General features: G+C 39.9%; 1 protein-coding gene across 5 annotated transcripts in view; it reads right to left on the bottom strand.

Moving 5' to 3' along the window:
• Positions 1–24,859, bottom strand: part of LOC308552038 (cyclin-Y-like protein 1) — a 72,181-nt gene that overhangs the window by 11,955 nt on the left and 35,367 nt on the right. For all 5 annotated transcript variants that reach the window (XM_081163006.1, XM_081163002.1, XM_081163005.1 and 2 more), the window contains 4 exons: positions 17,267–17,302; positions 14,654–14,705; positions 13,696–13,815; positions 10,121–10,287 (listed from right to left, as the gene is read on the bottom strand). In XM_081163006.1, coding sequence (XP_081019132.1) covers positions 10,121–10,287; positions 13,696–13,815; positions 14,654–14,705; positions 17,267–17,302 — 375 coding nt within the window. The remainder of the gene's footprint in view (positions 1–10,120; positions 10,288–13,695; positions 13,816–14,653; positions 14,706–17,266; positions 17,303–24,859) is intronic.

Below are 24,859 nucleotides of genomic sequence, written 5' to 3'. Positions count from 1 at the left end.
TTAAAGCTTTAATATTTTATCCATTGGATAGGTCAGGAAAAGCTTAATGTTCTCCGGTATGGAGAACAGTCAGAATATGAGCGGAAATCAGGTTTTCCTCACTTGTTACACTTCAAACCTAACTCAACCTACTTCCAAATTTAATTTCCTGTTCAAATGGACACAAGTCTATAGAAATGTAAACCAGGTAATATTCTGATAATTAGATAAACAATACTTACTACAGGAATAGATGCACTTTACTGTCCCATTTACATTTTCATCACAACTGCACATTAATTGTGACGTTTAGCACCTTCCTAGGGTCACCATGCCTGTTAACAGGGATTAATCATGAAGCAAAGCGTGATGCCTACAGATCATGCAGCGTCTGGTTTTTTGTTTGTTGTTTTTTTAGTTTTCCAATGGCTACATGGCTGAAGGGCAGGCTATTCACAGGCACAGCAAATTGTCTGAGTAGCAGCTGCTCAGTTCAACTTATTTTTTGAAGGAAAATCATATATATATATTTTTTTATTTTTTTTTACTTTTAAATTTTATTTTTGTTTAAAATATTACAGATGTCCCTGGAAAATCATATTCTAAAAAGACACATTGATGTTGGAAAGTTTTAAGAAAAAGCTGATAGACACCAATTTTTCAGTTTAGACTCCAAGGAGATCACTACCAATAGGAGACAACACCAGGTGGATGATACCAATGTACATGAAACAAGGTTATAGTGTCTTCCAGTTACCAAAGATCATAAACAAAAGCAGTCTATTATAAACATAGCTCCTGGGGTTTCTCTGTTCATACTCAAAAACCATTCTCTACAACTGGTCTGTACCTAGACACTGCAGCCATTTCCCCAGAAGCTCACATCGATGACACCTCACACATTTCCCTGCAGGTTCTCTGATGTTATAACTAGAACCAGAGCCGCACCAGCTGAGTCGCAGGTTTTTAGAAAACTTCAGCTGCCACCATGGTGGAGCTAGTGTTCATGAGCACAAATTATCCTTCCCTTGAGGGACCAGATGGAAGACTGATGACAGTGGTGTCAAAGTCACTTTAGCTTCTGCAACTTCCCCCCCAAAAGTAATTCCATTGGTTTCAAATTTATTATTTACTGTCATACCCTTTGCTAAGATCACTACCAGCAAGGTCACTCTGACTACTCAGTTTACATGATTATCAAAGTCTGCTTTTCTACCAAAAGTCACGTTGAAAGCTACTGATAATCCCTGGCCCCTTCTCTTCATCACAACTATTCTCACTTTAGTTTTCAATATGCACTTTGGTCATTCTGAAAGGGTCTTCTCTAGAGTAACAAGCAAAGGTAACAGAAACAAATTCTGGCTACTGCCCACCATCATCTCAATTTCCTATGATGTTAAATATAATCTAGAAGGGTCCTTTCACATTTTCTTAAATGCCACCCACAAACACATTTTTCAAAATTGTTATGAAATTTATTGAGGTCATACTGGTTAATCAAATTACATATATTTTAAGCATACAATTCTCTGATATATCATCTGTATATAGCATTGTGTGCAGACCACCCAAAGTCAAATCTTTTTTCATCACCAGATATTGGACCCCCTTTACACAAAGACATTTTCACTGTCAGGTAGGCACTTTGTCTGCTGGAAACACCTTTTGGGCTCATCCTGCCTACCGCCTTCAGGGCCCTTCACAGCAGCTCTGGTGGCCCGATCAAAACTCCTTGTGATGTTTGGGGTTCCACTCCCATCTCTGCATGCCAGCTCTGAGGAGCACCCTCATGGGTAACCCATGGCCTCCCACAAAGCACTGCTGTGGTTGCTGAGTGCCCCTGAAAATTCTCAAACAGGGTGGGCACTGGGAGAGGCCAGTGATGTTTCTCTAACTGCCTGAGAGGTAGGAACTTCCTAAATCATCAGATCTATTTTTAAACATGTGAAATGCTCATTAAAGAGCAGGAGAGAGCAAAGGTATCTGAAACCTATATATGTGGCTAATCCTCTATCATGGTTTCTTTAACAACAGAACTTTAGATAAAAGGAGGAAAAGACCAGTAAATGCAAATATACAATGTGTGACTCAGGTTTAAGCTAGAACACGCTCAATAGTCTAGTGGCGCTAAGGCCATAGCAGTGGCCAAAAATTTACTTCAAAGGCCAGATGTATGCCCCTTAAACACGGGCTGGAGACAACAGAAAAATGTTGAGTGGGATCCAAAATGGTGGTAGAGTAGGTAAAAGTTACCCTCACTCCTCCCAGGACAAAAATGGAACTACAACTAAAGTATAGAGCAATCAAGTTGAATAACCAATAGAAGACTAGCTGAACAGAAGTCTTATGACCAAGGATTTATGAAGAAGCCACATCGTCAGGCTTCTGGTAGGAAGGGCAGAGATTGAAAAAGGCTGGGCCCGGCTCCCACGTGCACTGGCCAAGCACCCAGAGGGCTATCTCAGCTACAAAGGTCTCCTCTTAAAAGCACAGGGTCTCAGCCCCACACCCAGCTCCCCAGCCCAGAGCACCAGAGCCAGGAAAAGGAGCCCACATAACATCTGGCTATGAAAATCATCAAGAATCTGTCTTCCAGGGAGAGACAGGAGTCTCATAGAAACCCAGGCACCCTCTTAAAGAGCCAGCACACAAAATCTTGTTTATGGTCACTTACCCTAAGCACAAACAAAACACGGTGTCTCAGTGCAGACTAGTGAAAAGAAACTGGGATGTGTGGCTCTGGGGAAAGAGCTAAGGGACAGCTGCCAGGATCTCTGTGCTGAGTCCCTCTCCCCCACTGCCCACAGACATCATCTTTCTTCGTTGAGGACTCTTATGACATCAGCCTGAGAGAATGCATAACCCCACCCTCCGACTCTCTGTCCTCTCATTCTGCAGAGCTCATATCCAACAGAAAATTCAGCTACCTGGGTCCAGGGTGTAGGGGTCTGGGCAGATTCAGGGTGTGTCAGAGACTGAGTTGTATGGCTTTGGTTCAGGGGCCTTTTCCTCCCATCCCCATTCCTTAGAGCTTAACAAGTGCCACCCCAGCCTCATAAGAGATGCACTAGCTCCACCTTCTGGAATCCTAACAGCCCTGCCGTGTTGCGCTGGGGATCTCCAGGAGGTCCCGGCTGAATCAAGGACAGACTGAATTGCGTAGCTTCAAGTCAGGGGCCAATTTTCCCTCTCATGTTCAACTGCTGCAGAACCATCCCTTCAAACCACCAAATCTTGGTTTGTTTGGGCCTGAGAAACTCTGTTGGTTCACCCTACATGACTCTCTGAGACACCGTTCCACCAAAAATGTCTATGTGCACCCAGCATTTGTCAACTGGCCTTGATGTACCCTGGGAATTTTTTTCTGAGTGGCCTGAGACTCAGCACTGGCACCAAGTATGAATTTGTATCAGTCTGATGAACACCATTTGCCCCTCCCTGATGACTCACTGAGACCCTAACTCAAGTAACTTGGTACTGCCAGAGGCTCTTTTAGTGACTGAGCTTAACAGGCACCCTCCAAGTGGAGGCAGGTAAAGGTGGATTGTGAAGTGCCTGGGGCCTTTTGCTGACCTACACCAAAGCTCACTGCTGGTGGGAGGTGGCCTTGATGAGCAGCTTGGCCCTTCCCATGCACTCCCAGTCAAAGCAAGGGCAGCAGCAAACTGTGACTCACTTTATAGCTCCAAGATGATTGCCCAGGGCCAGTCACAGGCAGAGTCTGACACTGACCTGCACTGAGTCAATCCCAAAAGGCCTCAAAGCCAATATACCCAGTGGCAAGATTGAGAAAGCATCAGAACAGGAAGCAATCAGCTCCATAAGCAGCACATCCAAAGGGAGATCTCAGGAAGCAAAGAGCCTGCTGAGGTGAATTTTGCTTCATGTGGAAGCTCCTGCACAGCAGCTCATACACTGTGGTCAAGGTCAATCCTCACAGTCAATCAGCCTGAGGATCAATCCGACACATAGATGGGCCAACAGCAATGATGACTAAACTACAACAGAAGGGCTTACCTATCTCACACAAGAAATATTCTTGGAGCACCAGTTAATGTGATTCCAGAGTGTGCCATGGGTGCCACAGGATACCTACTAGATAAAGCCACCCTACCAAGGCAGAGAGACATAGCAGAATGACTTAATACACAGAAACAAACACAGAGACGTAGTCAAAATGGGGAGACAAAGAAAGATGCCTCAAATGAAAGAACAGAAGAAATCTCCAGAAAAATAATTAAATAAAATGAAATCAAGCAATCTACAGGATACACAGTTCAAAACAGTGGTTATAAGGATGCTCAAGAAACTTGGTGAGAACTTCAACAGCATGAAAAAGAACCTAGAAATCATAAAATAGAACTACTCAGGCCCTGGTCAGTGTTGCTCAGTGTTTACAGCATCACCGTGAGCACCGAAGGGTCATGGGTTTGATTCCCGGTCAAAGGCACATACCTGGGTTGCTGGTTCACACTCTGCCCTCAGTCTGTGTGCATGCAAGAGGCACCCAGTCGATGTGTCTCTCTCACATCGATGATCCTCTCTCTCTCCACCTTTCTCCCTCCCTTCCTCTATTCTACTCTCTCTGAAAAGCAATGGAAGAATATCCTCAGGTGACGATAACAAACAAACAAAGAACCAGTCAAAAGGAAGAATATCTGAAATGAAGAGTACACTTTAAAGAATAAACAGTAGTTTACATGAAGTAGAGGACTCAATTAGTGATTTGGAAACAAGGCAAAAGAAAATAAACAAAACGGCAAAAAGAAAACAAAATTGTAAAAAATGAGGATAGTTTAAGGGACATCTGGGACAACATGCAGAATAACAATATCAGCATCATAGGGATCCCAGAAGGAAAAAAGAGAGACCATGTAAGCATGTAATTAAGATCTTATTTGAAGAAATAATGACTATAAATTTCCCTAACCTGGTGAAGGAAAAAGACACCGAAGTCCAGGAAGTGCAGAGAGTCCCAAACAAGATGAGCCCAAAGAGGCTCACACCAAGATAAATCACAATTAAAGTGGCAAAGATTAAAGACAAAGAGAGAACCTTCAAAGCAGCAAGAGAAAAGCAATTAGTTACCTAAATGCTAGCTCCCAAAAGAATGCAACTGATTTTTTTTTTTTTACTGTTAAAGCCTTCCTTTTTATCTTTTAATTTTATCTTTATTGTTGAAAGTATTATAGATGTCTCTTCCCTCCCCTTAGACCCCTTCCACTCTACACCCACCTCGTCCCCAAACTTTTACTGCACTATTTTCTGTGTCCATGTATTGTGCATATATGCCTATAAATTCTTTGCTGAATCTCTTCCAAAACTCCCCCTTTCCCTCTGATACACATCAGTCTGTTGCATGCTTCACTGACTAAAATTATGGAACGCTGCACAAATTTGCACGTCATCCTTGTGCACGGGCCATGCTAATATCTAGTAAGTGAGTACTGTAACTGATTTCTCAACAGAAACATTTCAGGCCAGAGGCACAGGCAGGACATATTCAAAGTGATGAAAAGAGAGGATCTACAAGCAAGACTACTCTACCCACCAAGACTATCATTTAAAATTGAAAAAGAAATAAAAAGCTTCCTAGACAAGAAAAAGCTAAAGCAGTTCATTAATACCAAAACAGAACTACAGGAAAAGTAAAGGATCTTCTTTAAGAATATAAAAGGAAAAACACACACATAGTTAGAAGGAATGAAATGGTATTAAATACATATCGATGAATCATCACTTTAAATGTCAATTACTTGAATACTCGAATCAAAAGACAAAAGGTAGCTGACTGAATAAGAATAGAAGACATATATATTCTGTCTACATGAGACCCAACTAAGATGAAAGAAACATGGAGACTGAAAGTAAACGGATGGTAAAAGATATTTCATGCAAATGGGAAAAAAAGCTGGGGTACCAATACGTATATCTGACAAAATAGGCTTTAAAAAAGAGGTTATAATAAGAGACAAAAAGGACACTACACAGTGATAAAGGGATCAATCCAACAAGAGGATATAACCCTTGTAAAGATTTATGCACAAATATAGGAGCACATAAATATATAAAGCAGCTACAGAATCCACAGTAATTCAGTTACAGGAGGAGATTTGAACATCCCAATTGACATAAATAGATAGGCCTTTCAGAAAGAAAATCAACAAGGAAACACCCATCTTAAATGACACACGAGACCATATGGATTCAATGGATATTTTCAGAGAATTTATCCTCAAAGAAACACAATATACTTCAAGTGCACAGAGAATATTTTCTAAAATAAACTGCATGTTAGGACACAAAACAAGTTTCAATAAATTTATGGAAACTGAAATCATATCAAGCATCTTCTCTGATTAATTTTTAGTGTATAATACTAAAAGTTAATTACAAAATAAACTGAAAAACACAGAAACACATGGAGACTGAATAACATCTAACTGCCCTGCTGGGTTGCTCATTTGGTTGGAGCATAGTCCCATACACCAAAGGTTTGAGGGTTCGATTCTCTATGAGGACACATACCTAGGTTGTAGATTCGATCCCTGGTGTGGGCACGTATGGGAGGCAGCGGATCAAGGTTCCTCTCTCTCTCTAAGAATCAATAAATACATATCCTCAAGTGAAGATTTAGAAAAATTAAGTAGCATTTAACTAAACTATCAATGGGTTAACAATTAGATCAAAAAAGAAATCGAAAGGTACCTTGAGACAAATGAAAATGAAAACACAACAACCCAAAATATATTAAATACACCAAAAGCAGTTCTAAGATGGAAATTCATATACCAGTATTCCTCAAGAAATAAGAAAAATTTTAGTAAACCATCTAACATTATGCCTAAAAAAATGTCAAAAAGAATAACAAACAATGCCCAAATTGAGCAGAAGGAAGAAAATAATAAGACCATAGTGGAAATAAACAAAATAAAAATTTTAAAAATCAGAGAAAAGATCAATAAACCAAGATCTGGTTTTCTTTGAAAAAATAAGCAAGATGATAAACCTTTAGCCAGATTCATCAAGAGAGAAAGGACTCAAATAAACAAAAGCAGGAATGAAAGAGTAGGAACTGACAGCAAAGAAATACAAAGGATTATAAGAAAAGATTATGAACAAGTATATTCCAACAAATTAGATAATCTAGAAGAGATAAATTCCTAGAAATATACAATCTTCTAAAGCTGTACAAAAAAGAAATAGAAAATCTGAATAGACTGATTACAGCTAATGAAATAGAAGCTGTAATAATTAAAATAAAAAACAAAACTTCCAACAAGCAAAAGTTCTGGACATGATGTCACAGGTAAATTTTACCAGATATTCAAAGAACTGACACCAATCCTTCTCAAACTATTCCAAAAAATTCAAGACGATGGAAGACTCCCAAGCTTATTTTATGAGGCCAACATTATCCTAATTCCAAAACCAGATAAATACACTAAAAAGAAAGAAAATTATACTATACTATCCCTGATGAACATAGATACAGAAATCTTGAAAAAAATAGTAGCAAACTGAATTCAGCAATACATTAAAAAGATCATACACCATGATTAAGTGAACTTTATTCCTAGGATACAAAGTCTGTCCAATATCTGCAAATCAATTTACATGACACACATAAATATGAACAAAACGAAAGGTAAAACTATATGGTCATATCAAGAGATGCAGAAAAAAATTTCACGAATTCCATAACCCATGTATGATAACAACTCTCAGCAAAGTATGAACAGATGGAACATATCACAACATAATAAAGGCCACATATAACAAACACACAGCTAACATCACACTCAATGAAGAAAAACTGCAACAGTTTCCCTTAAGATCAGAACCAGGACAGGGATGTCCACCTTCACCACTCTTATTTAACATAGTACTGGAAGTCCTAGCCAGAGTCATCAGACAGTAAGAAAAAGTAAAAGGCCACAGAATTGGAATGGAATAAGTAACTGTCATATAATTTCCTAATGACATGTTACTATGTATAGAAAAGCCTAAAGATTACACCAAAAAACCTACCAGAACTGACAAATGAATTCAGTAAAGTAGCAAGATACAAGATAAATATCCAGAAATCAGTTGCACTTTTATATGCCAATAATGAACTATCAAAAAGGCAAACTACAAAACAATCGCATATATAATTGCAACAAAAAATACCTAAGAATAAATGTAACCAAAGAGGTAAAAAGACCTCTGTACTTGGAAAATTACAAGACACTCAAGAAAGAAGGTGAAGAAGATACAAATAAATGGAAGCATATACCATGCTCATGGATAGAAAGAAATAACATCTTTAAAATGTCTATACTACACAAAGCAATCTATAGATTCAATTAAATTCCTATCAAGATAACAAAGATGTATTTTACAGAAGTAGAACAAATAAGCCAAAATTTTATATGGAACAACAAAAGACCCTGAATATTCAGAGCAATTGAGAGAAAAACAAACAAGGTTGGAGGTATCATGCAACCTGATTTCAAACTATACTACAAGCGTATAGTAATCAAAACAACATGGTAATGGCATAAAAACAAGCCTATAGATCGATGGAACAGAATGGAAAGCCCAGAAAGAAACCCACACCTATATGGTAAATTAATACTTGACAACGCAGGAGGGATCAGTCAATGGAGTAAAGTCAGTCAACTCAATAAATGGTGTTGGGTAAATTAGACAGATACTTCCAAAAAATGAAAGTAGACCACCTCCTTACACCATATACAAGAATAAACTCAAAATGAATTATTAACTTAAATTTAAGATTCAAAACCATAAATTTCCTAGAAGAAAACAGGCAGTAAAACCTGGAACATTTCTCTTAGTAATATTATTTTGCTAATAGATTACCTAAGCAAGTGAAACAAAAGGAAAAATAAGCAAATAGGACTACATCAAACGAAAAAGTTTTAACACAGCAAAAGAAAACATCAACAAAATAAAAAGACCACCTACTGATGGGAAAGCATATTTGACAATGATATATCTGGTAAGGGGGTTATTATTCAAAATTTATAAAAAACATATATAACTCAACAGGAAAAATAAAAACAATCCAAATAAAAATGGACAGGGAACCTGAACAGACACTTCTCTAAAGAGGACACACTGATGGACAACAGACATATAAAAAGATGCTCAACATCACTAATCGTGAGAGAGATGCAAATTAAACCACAATGAGATTTCCCCCCACACCTGTCAGAATGTCCATCACCAATAAATCAACAAACAGCAAGTGTTGAGGAGGATGTGGGGAAAAGGGAACACTGCACACTTTTGGTGGGAATGCACATTGGTGCCGTCATTGTGGAAAACATTATGGAGTTTCTTCAAGAAATTACAAAGGGAACTGCTTTATGACTCAGTGATTCCACTTCTGGGTATGTATTTGAAGAAACCCAAAACACGAATTCAAAACAATCTATGCCCTCTGTGTTCACTGCAGTATTATTTACAATCCTCAAGCTATGGAAGCAACTCAAGTGCCCATCAATAGATGAGTGGATGAAAAAGCAATGGCATATTCCTCAGCCATGAAAAGAAATCTTTCCATAGAGTGAAATCTTACCATGTGTGAGAGCATGGATGGACCTAGAGGGGATTATGCTAAGTGGAATAAGTCAGTCAGAGAAATACAAATAGCACATCATTTCCCTTTGCAAAGCGTATGATTTTCTAACCATGATGCTGTACACCTGAGACTAATACAAAATAATATTGAATGTAAACTCTAACTGGAAAAAAGGAATAAATAAGTAAAAATGAAAAAGAGGGGAAGAAAAAGACTGGAACTGGTAGACTGCTTTCAGAAAGCCATGAAGATATTAATAGCACTGTTGTTTTAGGATGTTAGCTTGTAAAATATTTCCAAATAAACATCAGAAAATTACATTTCAAATTATCACGAAGATTATTAAAACAATAGCACATGAAGGCCTACTAATTAGTGAGGAATATGAATTGTTATAGCAAATGTGGATAGAAAAATGAATGTACTTGTATGCCTCATTCAGTTCTCTGCACAATGGAACCTTTAAAAATATTTCTTAATATGTAAACATTATGGGGGCAAAAGAGGTATTGGAAAATGGTGAGAAAGTTCACCAAAACCTTGCAAACTCACATGTCCTTGAGTGTGATGCCCTGGTGGATTTGGCAGAAGCGATAATTCCGTACAACCCAGTCACGCAGATACTTGGCAGCAAGAAGAATGGCTCCCAGAACAATTCTTCTCCAGTTCGTGGGGCAAATGTCGATCTCAGCATAAACTGTAAGTCTTTCTAAGTAAATCTGCAAAAGTAGAACACTGGTCTTTGATTCTAGTTCAGTTTAAGTGCTGCGGTAAGAACCGTTAGGAATGACAGATTTCATCTGTTTTTGACACGCCTTTTACTCTTAGGTTCTACAGAGGCTGCTTGGCCAGCCAAAGCCAGAGGCCAAGTCACAGCTGCAAATCAAATACTTTTGTTGCTTACTTTGCCCATTTTTCTCCAGCCCATTTTTTCGTCACAGGAATGAATGGACACCTTGGCAAAGGGCTTCCTGAAGAAATGTTATTACCATCCCACTTGTAAAGGGCAGCACACCCAGGCCCCGCGCAGATGCTTGAGTGCCTGCCATGTGCACTGCTTCATGCCTGGCTGGTAGTTATGGGGCGATTTTACGTTAACACTTGAATATGTAAATCCCTGGAAATACTGAGCACATTTGTATCTTCTTTACACAGTAACTACTCCTTTTGTGGCACAAGCAGAAGATAAAACCTGGTCATCAAGAGAGCCCCCCAGTGGCTGCTGTGGGTGCAGCAGGACGGGCAGGACAGACAGGAGCGCTTGAGGCAGGTCCGAGCAGCTGTCAAGTATTCCTGGTCTTAGTGTCCTTGAAAGAAACACACACGCACACAAAGAACACTCCTTTTATATCCCCCAAGCTTCACATCTCCATTATCATTTCATGAAATTCATCTCTGTCTCACACAACCAGAAGCTGAGTCAATTCTATTGGTTTCAGGTGGGAACAGAGCTGCCAGTCTCTCTCCCTGGTCCTCCTCTAAACCTGCCAGGTAGCTGGCGAGGTTTCATGATTTCTTTCACATATTCGATGTCTATTCCACAAAGAACTGGGTGAAGTTAACAGCTAAATAAAGGCTATAGAGGCAAGCGGTGCCTTGTTACCCCAAAGGATGCTTTGTAGAAGAGCATGTGTGCCCTCTGACAAAAAGAAGAAAGTCCCACTTTAAAGAGTATATTTACTGTCTGAGGTTATCAGATTGACAGCTCAGATTTACCAAAGGTATTGAAACTCAACTGTATTTAAAAAAACAAACGGTTATTGAACATTATGTGTTCTTAGTGAAAGTTTCCAACAATCTTCCAAAACTCAGGTCTGTCAGGTATTTTGAGAATGAACTTATTTACAATGTTCAACTTTCTACTTTATGGGAATTATTAGAGGCACTTACACAACGTTGGCAATCTCGCAACTTCCCATCACCTTCACCGGCAGATGTGCTATGTGGCACTATTCATTCATTTATACCACTTGCCCCCTATGTCGGTGGAATTGAGATTTCTCTTCTCACTGAAACTCTTCTATCAGAGAAGTCATTCCCATCCCACTTTTGAAGAACAACTCCCACAATTGCCTCTCTCTGACAAATCCTCTGTCCTCAGGAGACTGCCCTCAATGTGAATGTGTTTATGTTGTTCCCCTCCCACCCCCTGCAACCCCAAGACTGCTTCCTCACATTGTTCACAGGAAATGCCCTGATGAGGCTTCTCATCTCCCATTCTCTCCTTAACCCACTTTAGTCTGCCCCTGGCACTGACACTCTACTGAAAGCATTATTGCTAAGGCCATGGGTGCCTTCAGGCATACAAACCGGAGCTCTTCATCCCCCCTCCCCAAGCACTCCCTAACATCATATAGGGCACTGTCCTGGTCTAGGTGCTTGGCCAAAAACTTCCAATTGAGTTACCCTGCTCCAATCAGTAAGCAATTCCTGTCATCTCCACCTGTCATTGGAAATCAGGCTGCTATCTCTTCTATTTGTCACTTCTCACCTGTGTCACTGTTATTTGCTCCTGACTTCTTGGTCTCCACTCGGACTCCCAGCTACAGTCTCTTCTCCCCAAAAGTAGCCAGGACGGCCTCTAACTAAGAGCACTTCTCTCCCCTGCTCAATATCTGACAAAGGATTCCCATCAACCAAATAAAAATGGAACTTCTTCCCATGGCCTGCTAGCTACAAAACCCTGTAATATACGACTTGTCCTTCTATGGCCTCATGTCCCACATTCTTTCCTTCATTCCACTCGCGCAGCACAATGGCCATACCTCACTGTTCCTCAGTCACAAAAAACACATTCCCATCTCAGAATCTTGCACTTGTCCCCTCTGCCTGTAAGGACAGAGCTCCTCATCTTTCCAGTTCAGTGAGGTCTCTCCATCCTCAGCACTTAGATCTGTAAGGACTATCACACTAAAGGGAGAAGGGCCCAGGAATGGCTTAGAGTTGTGGCCAAAGGAGAAAAAAACAAAAAGAAGTCAAGATAAGTGAGGTTCAAGAGAGAGAGTGTGGTGAAAATGCTAAATGCTGCCAAGAAGTTGCTCATTCCATAAATATCCACTGAATACCTATTCATGTCACTGTTCTATCTTCTGTACACTTTTTATTCACATGCTTTCTCTGCATTTGAACAGCTAATCCTAATTCCCTACCTCTAGCTCAGATCCATGCTCTAATTCCATGCATTCGAGTGATTTCTAGAGACCTCCACTCTGCTGTCTCGCAGGTGCATCGAGCTTAACTCGTCTACAAAAGACCCGCCTCCTCCCACCCAGATGCTCTCCCTCCTGTATCACTTGCTCCCCTCATGGGAGCCCCACTCCTGCCTTTCTCCAGCATGTGCTAAGCACTCCAAGTGGCTGGTAGCTCCATGAAAAGTCCTGCATCTGACCCATTGCCCATTCAGGGGTCTCTATTCAGAAGCACAGGCTGCCTCTCCAAGGTTTGAACTGAATACTGAAGGAGGCGGCACTGACCTAAGGAATCTTTCCCTCCAGACCAAGCAGTAGACTTTCCCCTTTAGGTTTGCTGGAGCAGGAATTAGTACAATCCCATTACTTCTCACTAGAATAGGACCACTTATTCCAGATGATAAAATCTGACCATAGGAATTCTGTATGAATGACACAAAGGTCCTCACACAGCTGTAGCTTAGCAGGCAACTAGCAAAGCCTTGTCAGACACCACTGCACGCCAATCCTGGGCAACTTCACAGGCAGGCACGAGAGGACAGCAAGGATGGGTGAACACCCATCATCCAAGGAACAGAGAATTTAGGGCTTTAGTTCCCAATCAGGACACACATTAGAACTGCCTGGGGAATACAGCCTGGGACTCAGCTTAGACCTACACTGAACCGGTCACTACCTGGGGCCCACAACGTTCTGTTATTGCCAACATCCTGCCCCATCAGCACACCTTGTAGGTGTGCACATGTGTGCAGTGCATGTGCGCATGTCTCCTGAGGTGTGGAGGGAGAAAGAGGAAACCTCTCCTGCTGCCTTTAATAGCAAGTGTTTTAGGATGAGAAAAGCAAGGGCATTTCAAATCATGATTATTAAGCTCAAATGTGTGTATTTCACCTCCTTTGATAGGTTTCCCTTAATAAAGTTCTGAAAGAACTATCTTACCAAAGTTGTTATTGAAAATTCAGCTGTTAGATTTAGGTCATTGAAAAAAGGCCGAATGAATCCGTAAATAGTTTCAGGATCAGGATTACGATCGAAGTTTTCCTCTGGAACCGCTTCCTGCTGAAAGGAGGAAAAATGCAATGTCACTATCCACTGAAGAAAAACAAAAAGTGCTTTCCTGAGAGCCGTCTCCTACCTGTGCCCACGTGCCCCTGAAAATAATTTTGATTGGGTGACATGTCTTTTAGTCTTTTAAATATAAACAATGGGACTTTAAAAGACAATATTCAATACTGACACTCATTTAACATAAATGCAGGCACAACCTCAGAAAAGTTACATGTTCCTTTTCACCTTCCCCATACAGAATTCTATGTAAATGTAAGCTATCTTTAGGCTCAAAGGACTTTTCACCCTCATGTCCTACTTCTCTGCAACCAACTCTGAAAATGTGTTTCCAGTTTCCTGTACCCACAGGGCCCTAAGGCTGTGCCGTGCTAAACAGCAGGCAGCAGTCACATACTGCTCTAGGGCATCAGAAGATGGGAACTGGAAATTTTTTTGCCATTCTAATTAATTCAAAATTTAAATAGTTGTTTAATTTTCTTCACAGAGATCTTTACGTATATGTTAGGTTTATTTACAAATATATTGTTTGATCTTACTGAAAACTATCTTTTAAAAGGATACACGTTTCTGGAGGGGGCATGTTCACTCACCTTAGCTCACCACCTGTACAAAGCTGAAGCTCAGTTCTTACTGACCTATTTCCTATACAACATTTCCTTTGTAAAATAATTAGGTAGAACATGAGATGAGGAAGAAAACCAAAGGAAGATACTTTTGACTTCAAGCTGGAGAGAGTAATTTTCTTCTAGTGATTAATTTCAAAGCAAATCATCATGAATAAACACAATTGTATGAGAAAGAATACAGCCTCAGTACAACTGATACTTACTGTCAGCGGGTGCAGCCTTTCATCAAAAATGTCCTTGGATCTGTCTCCATCTCTATAAAATAAGAAGGTGATTTTAAAAACAAATCCAGGAATTGCTAATATTTTAGTAACACATCTGCTGGGAATAGAGAGAGAGGTGGAGGGAGAAGCTTAACCTTCTACAGAGTCCTACTAATTCTTCTTAGATTCCGTAAGAAGTTTCTGGCCTCTTTTTACCCAGCACATCCAATTCTGTGAAATCTTCTCTACAGTGAGCAGCCAGAGCTGCCTCTCCAGGCGCTGACCCTCCGACAGGCGACGCTGGTCACCCCGACAGACTCCATCTGCCGCCTCGCCCTGGGCCACACAGGAGCGCGTCACGGAGCAGGAGCGGGCCATTCATGTGAATACGAGACTCATGTTTCCCAGTTTCGCTTCTCTTGTTAGTTTCCTATATTATATTATTATTGTGTGTTTCTTCTTTTTTAAACAGTTTGAGTTAAAAACTTGCCTTTTTATTTTAAAAATGACCAGTTATTGGTTTTAGAGAGGAAGGGGGAGAGAGAGGGAAAAACTCACATTGAAAGGCTGCCTCCTGCACACGCCGAACTGGGGATCGAACCTGAAACCCAGGAACGTGGCCTGATGGAACCGAACCCACAACCTGGGCATGGGCCCTGACTGGGAATGGAACCTGCCCCCTTGGGGCCATGCTCCAACTGAGCCGCACTGGCCAGGAAAACCAGTCTTCATTATTTTTAAGTTTAATTTTCCACACAGTGGTTCCCCAAATGTGTTTTGCAGGCCTTTGGGGTTCCCCTAGACCAGTTTCAGGAGACATGTGAGGCCCAAAACTGTTTTTATAGAAATCCTAAGGCATTGCCTGCGTCTATACTGACATTGCAATGACTGTATAAAAGAAAAGTCAGTAAAACTGGCTTCTGAGCCTGAGTCAAGGCAGGGGCACCGCCCTGTGCTAGGAGTCACTCTATTCCTCACGGCCACTGGCTGAAAAACAAATTCTGCGTCACTGGAGAACATCCTTGACAAAGCAGTAAGGATGGTGTTATTAAACGCTGATTCTTATTTATATCTGAGTAAGGGGGAAGTATGCATTAAGCACTTCTGCATATCAAATAGTGGTTGTTAAGGAAGAGCAGTTGTGACTTAGTTGTGAGCTGAACAAGTGACTTTTTTCATTGAATAACATCTTTATTTGATAGTATAACTGTCAGTCTCTCAAAACTGAAAAGTAAGCATGTCACTTCAAGGAAAACAACTTGTACATTTGCTGCCAGTGACGCAATTCAAGCTATCAAGCTAAAAATCAAGACTGGGGAAAACTTGTACCTTTTTTGTGTGAGCCTGACAGCTTTTCAATACTTAAGGGACTTTCAGGGAAGACTGGTGGTGATATGATGCTAACTAACAACAGTGAATTTTAATACTGTATAAAGTAATGTGAACCAATACTTTCCAAATGACCAATGCATAATATTATCATGAAATTATTTACAATAAAAAGATTCATTCAGCATACAAGATATCTGAATGGATATTAATTTAATAGAGACGTTACTAGAAGTTCATAGATATGGTTTAAAATTCCATTGTGCCCGGCCAGGCGTGGCTCAGTGGTTGAGCGTCAACCTGGGATCCAGGCGATCAGGGTTCGATTCCCGGTCAGGGCACATGCCCGGGTTGTGGGCTACAGCCGATCAATGACTCTCTAATCACTGATGTTTCTATCTCTCTCTTTCCCTCTCCTTTCCTCTCTCTGAAATCAATAAAGATGTATTTAAAAATAAATTAAAAAATAAAATTCCACTGTAACTAATTTAAGAAACCAGCACTTGTGGACTCTGGGTACAGTATCAAAGAATATCCACAATTATCGGAAGGCTTTAAAAATACTCCCTTTCCTAGCCATACATTTAACATGAGGCATGGTCTTCACATTGTTTCTTCAAAACAAATTATCAAGATAACTGAAGTAATCACAAATGACTGAAGACAGGGTATACATGGGATCAGCTGATGTCTATTACCAGACATAAAGAGACTTGCAAAAATGTAAATAAATGACACAATTTCCATTCAATGTTTTTGCTGTGCAAAGTAACTCTCCTTTAGAAAATATTATGTTCATACTACGGTTCCCAATCAGGGGTGTTTTGTCCCCAGGAAGCATCCCGCCCTGGCTGGAGACATGCTCTGTTGTCACCGTGAGGCGCGGGAAGAGTGTGCTGCTGGCATCTAGTGAGGACAGGCAGGGATGCTGCCAAACATCCTACAACGCACAAGGCAGCCCCCAGAAAAAAGTATTATCTAGCTCAACATTTCCACAGTGCTACAAAAAACCATGGTTCAACATACAGGGGAATTACTTCTAAATTCTCAATTTTAATTTCTAATTTCTAATACAGTAAATATCAGTATAGCCCACATACACAAATATCCTTTGGGATCAATAGCTTAAGGGTTGAGTCCTAAGACAAAAATGATTCACTTTAATAATGTAATAAAAGCACTCTACAGCTTACTCCAATAATGTCCATATATATTACCTAACACTAAAGTTTATATCTTAATCGGTTTACTAGCTAGAATAACAAGACAGGTTTTAAAACTCACCTTTTCTTGATGTGGTAATATATTGCTAATACCAGGCTGTGGAGAGAAAACAATGGAAGAACTGAGTCCATGTTAGGTCTGAAGACATGTCTTCAAAGGGATTGTGGTGGGGAAGGACCTTCCCAGGGCCCAGTGGCCATGAAATCCTCATTCAGAACAGTTTCTTTCTCATGGGCACTTTTTGCCTTGTTGCAGTTCTCTGGCTTTGAGCAAAATTAGGAAAACCAAAATGCTAGGGAATATGCTGTTAGAAGACATGTTTTGGTTGGTTATTTCAGTATGGAAGTTATTACACATCTCTGCTGTAATTTGCCCTTTGCTCATAGAATCTTTGATCCTGTACAAGATAGATCTGCTTGTACACATGCTTAAATTTAAGCCATACAGTAGTTTTTCCACCCACCCATCTTCCATCATTTGCCTAAAGGTAAATTAAATTCTCTATACCAAACCAAATCATTTAAGATCACTTTTACACAATTGTTAGAAAATTTAATGGCATATATAAGAACCCACAAAATCAACAGGTCTAACTCTCCTAAAACAAGCAGTGCCAACAACGCAGCATAGCAGTATACAGGGTAATATTAATAACATTTATTTCCAAATTAGTTTAAGTGCAATTTTAATGAGCAGATGTACGTCCTCGGGTACTGTGTAAGGTACTGTATTCCTAAGGTATTCGCAGATTCCGTGTAATATGAAACAAAGGAGTACTGTAGATTAAGTTATATGCTTTTCCTCTTTGCTCTCAGTTTCTAAAATGAAACTCAAAATAACTGAGGGAAAGCAAAATTGAATTTTATAACTAGGTCTATAGAATATGAGCACTTGTAAAAAGGCCTGTAACATTGTTAGTATCTAATGGGTACTTCTATAGGGCTTCAGTTTCATCTTCAAATTGATTTTAAAATCAGAGAATTTGAAGCATATAAGCTGAAAAGAACCAAGGAAGTTGTGATGACATTTAATTCAACAACCCATTTTACAGGTAAGGTAACCAAGGTGAAAACTGACTTGCTCAAGGTCCCAGCAATGGTGAGCAGCAGGCCTCTCCCTCCTGCCCTCTCACCAGGCAGTGTGCTGCCCAAGCTTGGCTGTAATTGGGATCCTCAGAGGAGCTTTAAAAACCGTCTGGCTCCCGCCCTGAGATGCTCTGACTTAACGGGCACTGGGTATGACTCTGGGTTGTTTTGAAAGCTTCTCAGGTGATTGCAATGTGAACACATGAATTAGGGTTGAAATCAGGATCACCCTGGATGCTTTTCTCCATATAATGATGCCTCCCATCCTTCCTCAGCTCATCAAAGGCTTGTGAGAGGGAGTGTGCTGGGGGAGGGGACAGGGGCTGCATGTGTTTAGAGACACACATTTTGAAAAAAGCTGCATCCGTAATTCTAATAAGGCTCACCCACCCCATTGGGAACAATGCGCTACGGCCCCATAATAAACATCTTTTCAAAGCCATTCCTAATAATTTTCTCAGTAAACCTTTATTTTACAAATAGTAAATGTACTGATCATTTTCAAAACCTGATGAGAGCAAATTAAAGCTGACTGTACTTCCAAAAATTAGACTAATTTGGTGAAAAAAAGCATAACACCTACTTGTCTGAGCAAGGTTAGTCTTTACAACTACTTTTGAATTATATACTGTAACATCAGAACCTTGAATTCAAAAGAAGCTATGGAATGCAGCCAGAGTGGAGTCGTTTTCTTACTCCTGGATTTAGTGTCCTGGCTGCACAAAAAGATTGAATGATTATGTGATAGGTGCCAAAGCTCAGGACTTTAGAGAGGTTTGGGGCTCAATTTTTGATGAAACACAATTTGATCTCAACTACTGTTATAAGTGAGAGAAGAAAGTTACAGTATTATGATTGTGAACTCCCAGTTTTTAATAAAGTAGAAGTTACTGAGAATTTAATTAGTAAAAAAGCTGGTACAAGAGAAACAAAATTAAGTTTATGAACAAATTATATTTTTAGGACCGAAAAATTAGGAATGAGGCTACTAATATTTTCAGGTAGCATTTCCCAAACTGTTCTGGAAAATCAGCTCTCATATCCCAGGGAGACGCTGGTAACGCTCCTTGGAAAACCCCAATGGAATTCAGGAAGCTCTATGTCCTATTTTAATTTTAATTCGCTCTTAAGTAGCTTTAAAGTTTCATCTTAGCATGTTTTAAAGTGCATCTGCAATTGTAAACTATGTAGGGCTCACAGAACTTACTGAATAATTTTCAGCAGCATCATGACACTGTTACGTTTGCTTAAGTATAGACCTGACTGTGGCTGCGTTTCCAAAACTTCACTTATCTAACTTTTTTCTGCTTTGATTTTCTTATATATGGATAGATACAGTATCTTGGAAGTGTATTTATATATCTATATATACATATATAACTAAATTTAATACATGTATAAAGTTAAAACCTCAGTTGAACACATTTTATCCATGAAGAAATCAGCCTTGAGAAGTTGTTCCTTAACCCTGGTTTGGTGCATTTTTCCTGGACGGAAAAGTGAATTCTAATACAGAAATAGTGCAGGAAAAACAGAACAGGGGAAATCTGACCAAATCCAACTAAGTGTAAAGGCAGATGCCCTGGGCCAGTGGGGGCCGAGCTGGTCCTCCTGCCAAGAGCAGCTTGCAGAGTAGCACATGTGGTTTTAGGCCTTTATCTCATAAAGAAACACTTTTCTCTAGAAAGAGTCAATGAGAAGCACCTCGCCTTGCATTTTGTTCAACAATATCTCAGCCACAGTATTTCCTCAGGTAAAGATGAATACTTTTGGGGGGAAATTTATATTTGCTCACTGGCTTTCCCGTCTTCCATGTTCTCAGATTAAAATGGAAATTGAAATCAATAATAATTGATACCAGTTTCTTAACCTGATCAAGGAAAATAACAATCAAATGAGGTCCCATATGGGTAGGACGCCTGTAGCATAAGGTGTCTGTCACTGAGCCCGGGCAGCCTATTTTACTCACCATTGTACACTGATTCTCGTCTCGGGCTGGCAAATTGTGCTGTTGTCTAAAAATATTGTTGAGCATGAGCTATATTTTTCTCTAAGGTGATCTGGAAATACCTGAAGGGGAAGGGGAATAGAAGAAAACATCACAGTAAGTTAAACTTAGAAAAGTGTTTTTTCTTTGTTAAAATATCAAACATGAAAGGTCAGGGGGTGTAAACAGCCTGACCTGTGATATGCTAGGGCAGGAAAGGTCACCCTGGGGCGAGGTCCCCATCGCCAGGAACAAAAGCGTTCTACCCTGGTGACAAACCTGGCCTGTCGCTCCGACTCTGTTCATCTCTGCCTAACTGCCTACTGTATCGGTGCTGCTGTATTTTTATAAACTAATTCAGATGAGCCTTCCTTTCTCATATTATTATAAAGCAGCTTTCAGCATGCGGTCACACTTTCCCATCAGGATCTCCCACAAATACACAAAGACAGGACAGGGAGAACATCTAGCTGATATCTTTTAAAATGCAGAGCATTTAAAAACTGCCACTAGCCAATAATCAGAAATATCTTTATATTATCTAAAACACAATTTTGCCAGTTTCAGATGTCTTACTTCAAAGCCACTTATTCCTCATTAGCCAAAAGTTCCAGAGGGCATAATTTGAAAAGAATCACTCTTTGAAGGAATAAATTTTTTCAAGCTAGAAATATATATAAAATATATATATATATATTTAAATATATCTCTATTGATTTCATGTGTCCTGATCAGGAATCGAATCATGATAGCCTGGATCCTAGGTCGACATTCTACCCCTGAGCCACACCAGGCCGGGCTCAAAGTAGAAATATTTTAACTATACCTAAAACTCTGATGTTTCTTAAGCTATGTAGTTAATCTGTAATTTACTTTTCGGATCTCAAAAAGACAAATGCAGCATAAAATGTGAAAACTCATTTGAATACTTTTATTCTAAGTGGAAGGTCATCTTTTAAGAGCACTGCTATACAAGTGTAATATGGCGTATAAAACACCTTTAAAAAGTCAATTATGACCAAAAACCTATCTACAGGGGGATAAAAAGAAGAGGGAGAAAATGTACCAAAATATAGACTAGTTGGTAAAACTTTAGGTGATATTTGCTCACATTTTCCTCCAGCTAAAATTTTTTTCTACTATAAATGTATATTGTTTGTATTTGAAAATATTCGTGCTAAAACATTGAAAATTTTTAATTAGGCATGGGCTCAAAGCTCCATGGGGTTCATTTAGTAAATCAACAACTTACAGTCTACTGGCCTCATCCAACCAAAGGAACACTGAACACTCTGCCATCAGTCCAGGCCTCCTCCCAACTATTCAGACTTCCCAGGATCGAGTATCTAGTATCCCCCAGAGGGGGCAGCATTAAGTCTCCTGGCAAAGCCTGGGTATCCTGGCTGCCAGGTTACTGTCCCCTCATCTTGCTTGAAAATTTAAAACAATTGTTCTTCATGGTTAAAACCTTACTGTTGATGGTTTACAACCTCAATACACTACAGTGACAAACATAAAGATAAAAAATGCAAATACAAAAAAAAAAAGAAAAAAAAAGGCACCAAAATACTATGGGAAACTTAGTGTTCACAGGTATCTGAATCCCTGGTTGGTCACTAGAATGGACAGAGACAAAAATCCTGCTGTATCTTCCTTCACTCGGCGCAAATGGCAGGACAGATGGACTTTTACAATCTTTGCCAGAGAAGGAAGGGGTTACTTAGTAGACTTAAAGTTCAATAGCAAAGACTAGACAAATAACCAGCCTTGAAGTCTAAGGAGTGACAACCCCAACCTTACTATCAAGTCAAGTACCTGTTGAAATCCTGCCCCCACCCATTGTGCCACTGTCTCATCTTAATCCATTAAAAAATAAAGCTGAAGTTTACTGTTTTCTCTCTACTTTTTCACAAGACACATTTTGGATATTAAGAATTGATGACTTTTAATTAACTTGAAAATTTCTAGCACTTTATGCATTAATGAAAGCTGCTCCATCTATGTTGCACATAAATGGGACAATACGGCAAAATGCATGGTTTGAATAGAATTCTTAACCAAGACTTTGGTAGAAAAGTGTAGTATGCTAATTATAGGGATACCCAAAAATATTTTCTGAATTAATATTATTAATTGTATTGAATTAAAACTTTAAACTTTGATTTACACTTTAAATATAGGTTCTAAGTTTGAGTTAGAACCTATCCATTTGAGATTTGTAAACTCACCACAAATCTATTTCCACTCCCCTTCCTTTCAGAGACATGTCCTGAGAATTAAAGGCATAAAAAAAGCTATACAGAGTATAAGAACAAAGGGGAGGAAGCACAGCCTTGGTGCCCATACAGAGTGGCGGGAAGAGCGGTCAGGAAGCCAGTGTGTCTTACAGAACCCAAGGCAGGCTCAGAATCCGCCCCCAAATTCTTGCAGTGCAGCCCTGTCAGCTGCAAAACTTCTGCTCACTCCTAGTGCTTCCGATTACATAGCAACAGGCGGTCAGGGGCCACCACACATCTGAGGGACGCCAACAAGTAGGACAGATCAAAACAGATGGTGACTATGAACAAGACAGGTAACAGCAAGTGTGGGAGAGGCTGTGGAGACAAAGGAACCCTCGTTCGCTGCTGGTGGAAACATAAACTGGTCCAGCCACTATGGAAAACAGTAGGGAGTGTCCTCAAAAATTAAGAATAGAGCTACCATATGACCCAGGAACCCCCCTTCTGGTTATATACCTGAGAAATTTGAAAACATTCATTTGCAGAAATATATGCACCCCTTTGTTCATTGCAGCATTATCCCCAGTGGCCAAGGCACGGGAGGAAACAAAGTGCCCTCCAGGAAAGGTCTGGATGAAGCAGCTGCGGGGCCCACATACAGCGGAACAGCTCTCGGCCACAAGCAGAGGGAAGCACTGCCACTGCGACAACATGGGTATCATGATGCTCAGCTAAACAAGGAGTCAGAGAAAGCGAAGAGCCCCATGATTTCACTCACGTGTGGGATATAAAACGAAAACTCACAGACACAGACAACAGCACGGTGGGTGCCAGAGGGAAGGGGTGTGGGGGTGGTAAAGGGTAAGGGGCCCGGATATACGCTGAGGGAAGGTGACTTGGCTTTGGGGGCTGGGCACACAGTGCAACATACCGATCATGGATCACAGACATGCACACTTGAAACCTATGTGACCCGATTAACCAATGTCCCCCCAATGAATTTAATTAAAAAACATCTGAACTCATAAACAAAAGTTGAAAACATTTCCTAAAATCTACATGCTAAGAACATCACTTTCTTTAGTGATTACTTTAATAGAGCAACTTAGAACCTATGGTATCAGCAAATGAGTTGTCCTATGTAAAATAAACTATTGCATAAAAAGAAAAGAAAATTAATGGGATTGATAAAATTCAAGAGCAAGTGAAAATATAAAAATAATTCTTAACCTCAAAAAGGCAAAAAATGGTCTTGGTAAAAGAATGAAATGCTTCAGAAAAGAAAAACAGGATGTAAGAGACACTGTACATTAAAGACAAGATGGACAAAACAGAGAATTATAAAAGGGCTGGGGCATAAAAGGAAGGAAATCTCCAGAAGGTAGAAAAAGAAAAAATGGGGGAAAAGAGGGGGGGAAATTAGAGACTCTTGCAGGAATCCTGGCCTGAGAGTTCCAACTTCTTAGTAATGGGAATACTAGAAAAAAGGAATAGAGGATATATGAAAGAATCAAAAACAATTCCCTGAAAGCAGATCAGACCTGTAGCCTTGATGGCCACAATAAAATGGAAACTTACAAACAAAAACATATTACAAATTCCAGAACCCTGGGAACAGAGAGGGTTCTAAAAGTTTCCAGGGAAGAAAGGGATGGGGAAATCTCTAAAATTAATAATATATAATGTATCATCCCATGTCAACAGACTTAAGAGCAACTGTGGTGAGAAAACAGTAGAAATGCCTCTAGTACTGCAAAAATTAATGTCAACCTATTATTCTATATTTTATTAAACAGGAGGCATTTCAGAGGCTAGATCTCTAAAAAATTTCTGCCCATGTATCCCTTCCCAGGAAAAAGTGCTCCAGTAAAACGAGGGAGTATAACAAGACAGGGGAAAACATACCACCTAGGACAGCGATTTTCAACCAGTGTAAGCGCAGCACACTGTGGTGCCACAAGAATTTTTAAAGCATGCAATACCTAACTATTCAGGCAGAGACACTAATCTCTTTTCCCTTAGATTGTCAAATAAAAAATGACAACAGCCAACACAACAAGAGATGTCCAGTGTGTCTTAATCAAAATTATAACTTTTTTTTTTTGTCAGATTGGCAAAAAATATATTTTTTGGTGTGGCACAGAATTTTATTTTATTCATTCATTTTATTTTTTAAAATATATCTTTATTGATTTCCGACAGAGGAAGGGAGAGAGAAAGAGAGAGAGAGAGAAACATCCATGATGAGAGAGTCACTGATCAGCTGCCTGCTGCACGCCCCCCACTGGGGATCAAGCCCGAAACCCGGGCATGTGCCCTGACTGGGAATCGAACCCTGATCTCTGGGGTCATAGGTCGATGC

This window comes from Miniopterus schreibersii, assembly GCF_964146895.1.
Source record: "Miniopterus schreibersii genome assembly, contig: HAP1_SCAFFOLD_94, whole genome shotgun sequence".
NCBI classification, from domain to species: Eukaryota; Metazoa; Chordata; class Mammalia; order Chiroptera; family Miniopteridae; genus Miniopterus; species Miniopterus schreibersii.
The sequence above is the reverse complement of the archived record's forward strand: the minus strand, read 5'-3'. Positions and strand labels throughout refer to the sequence as shown.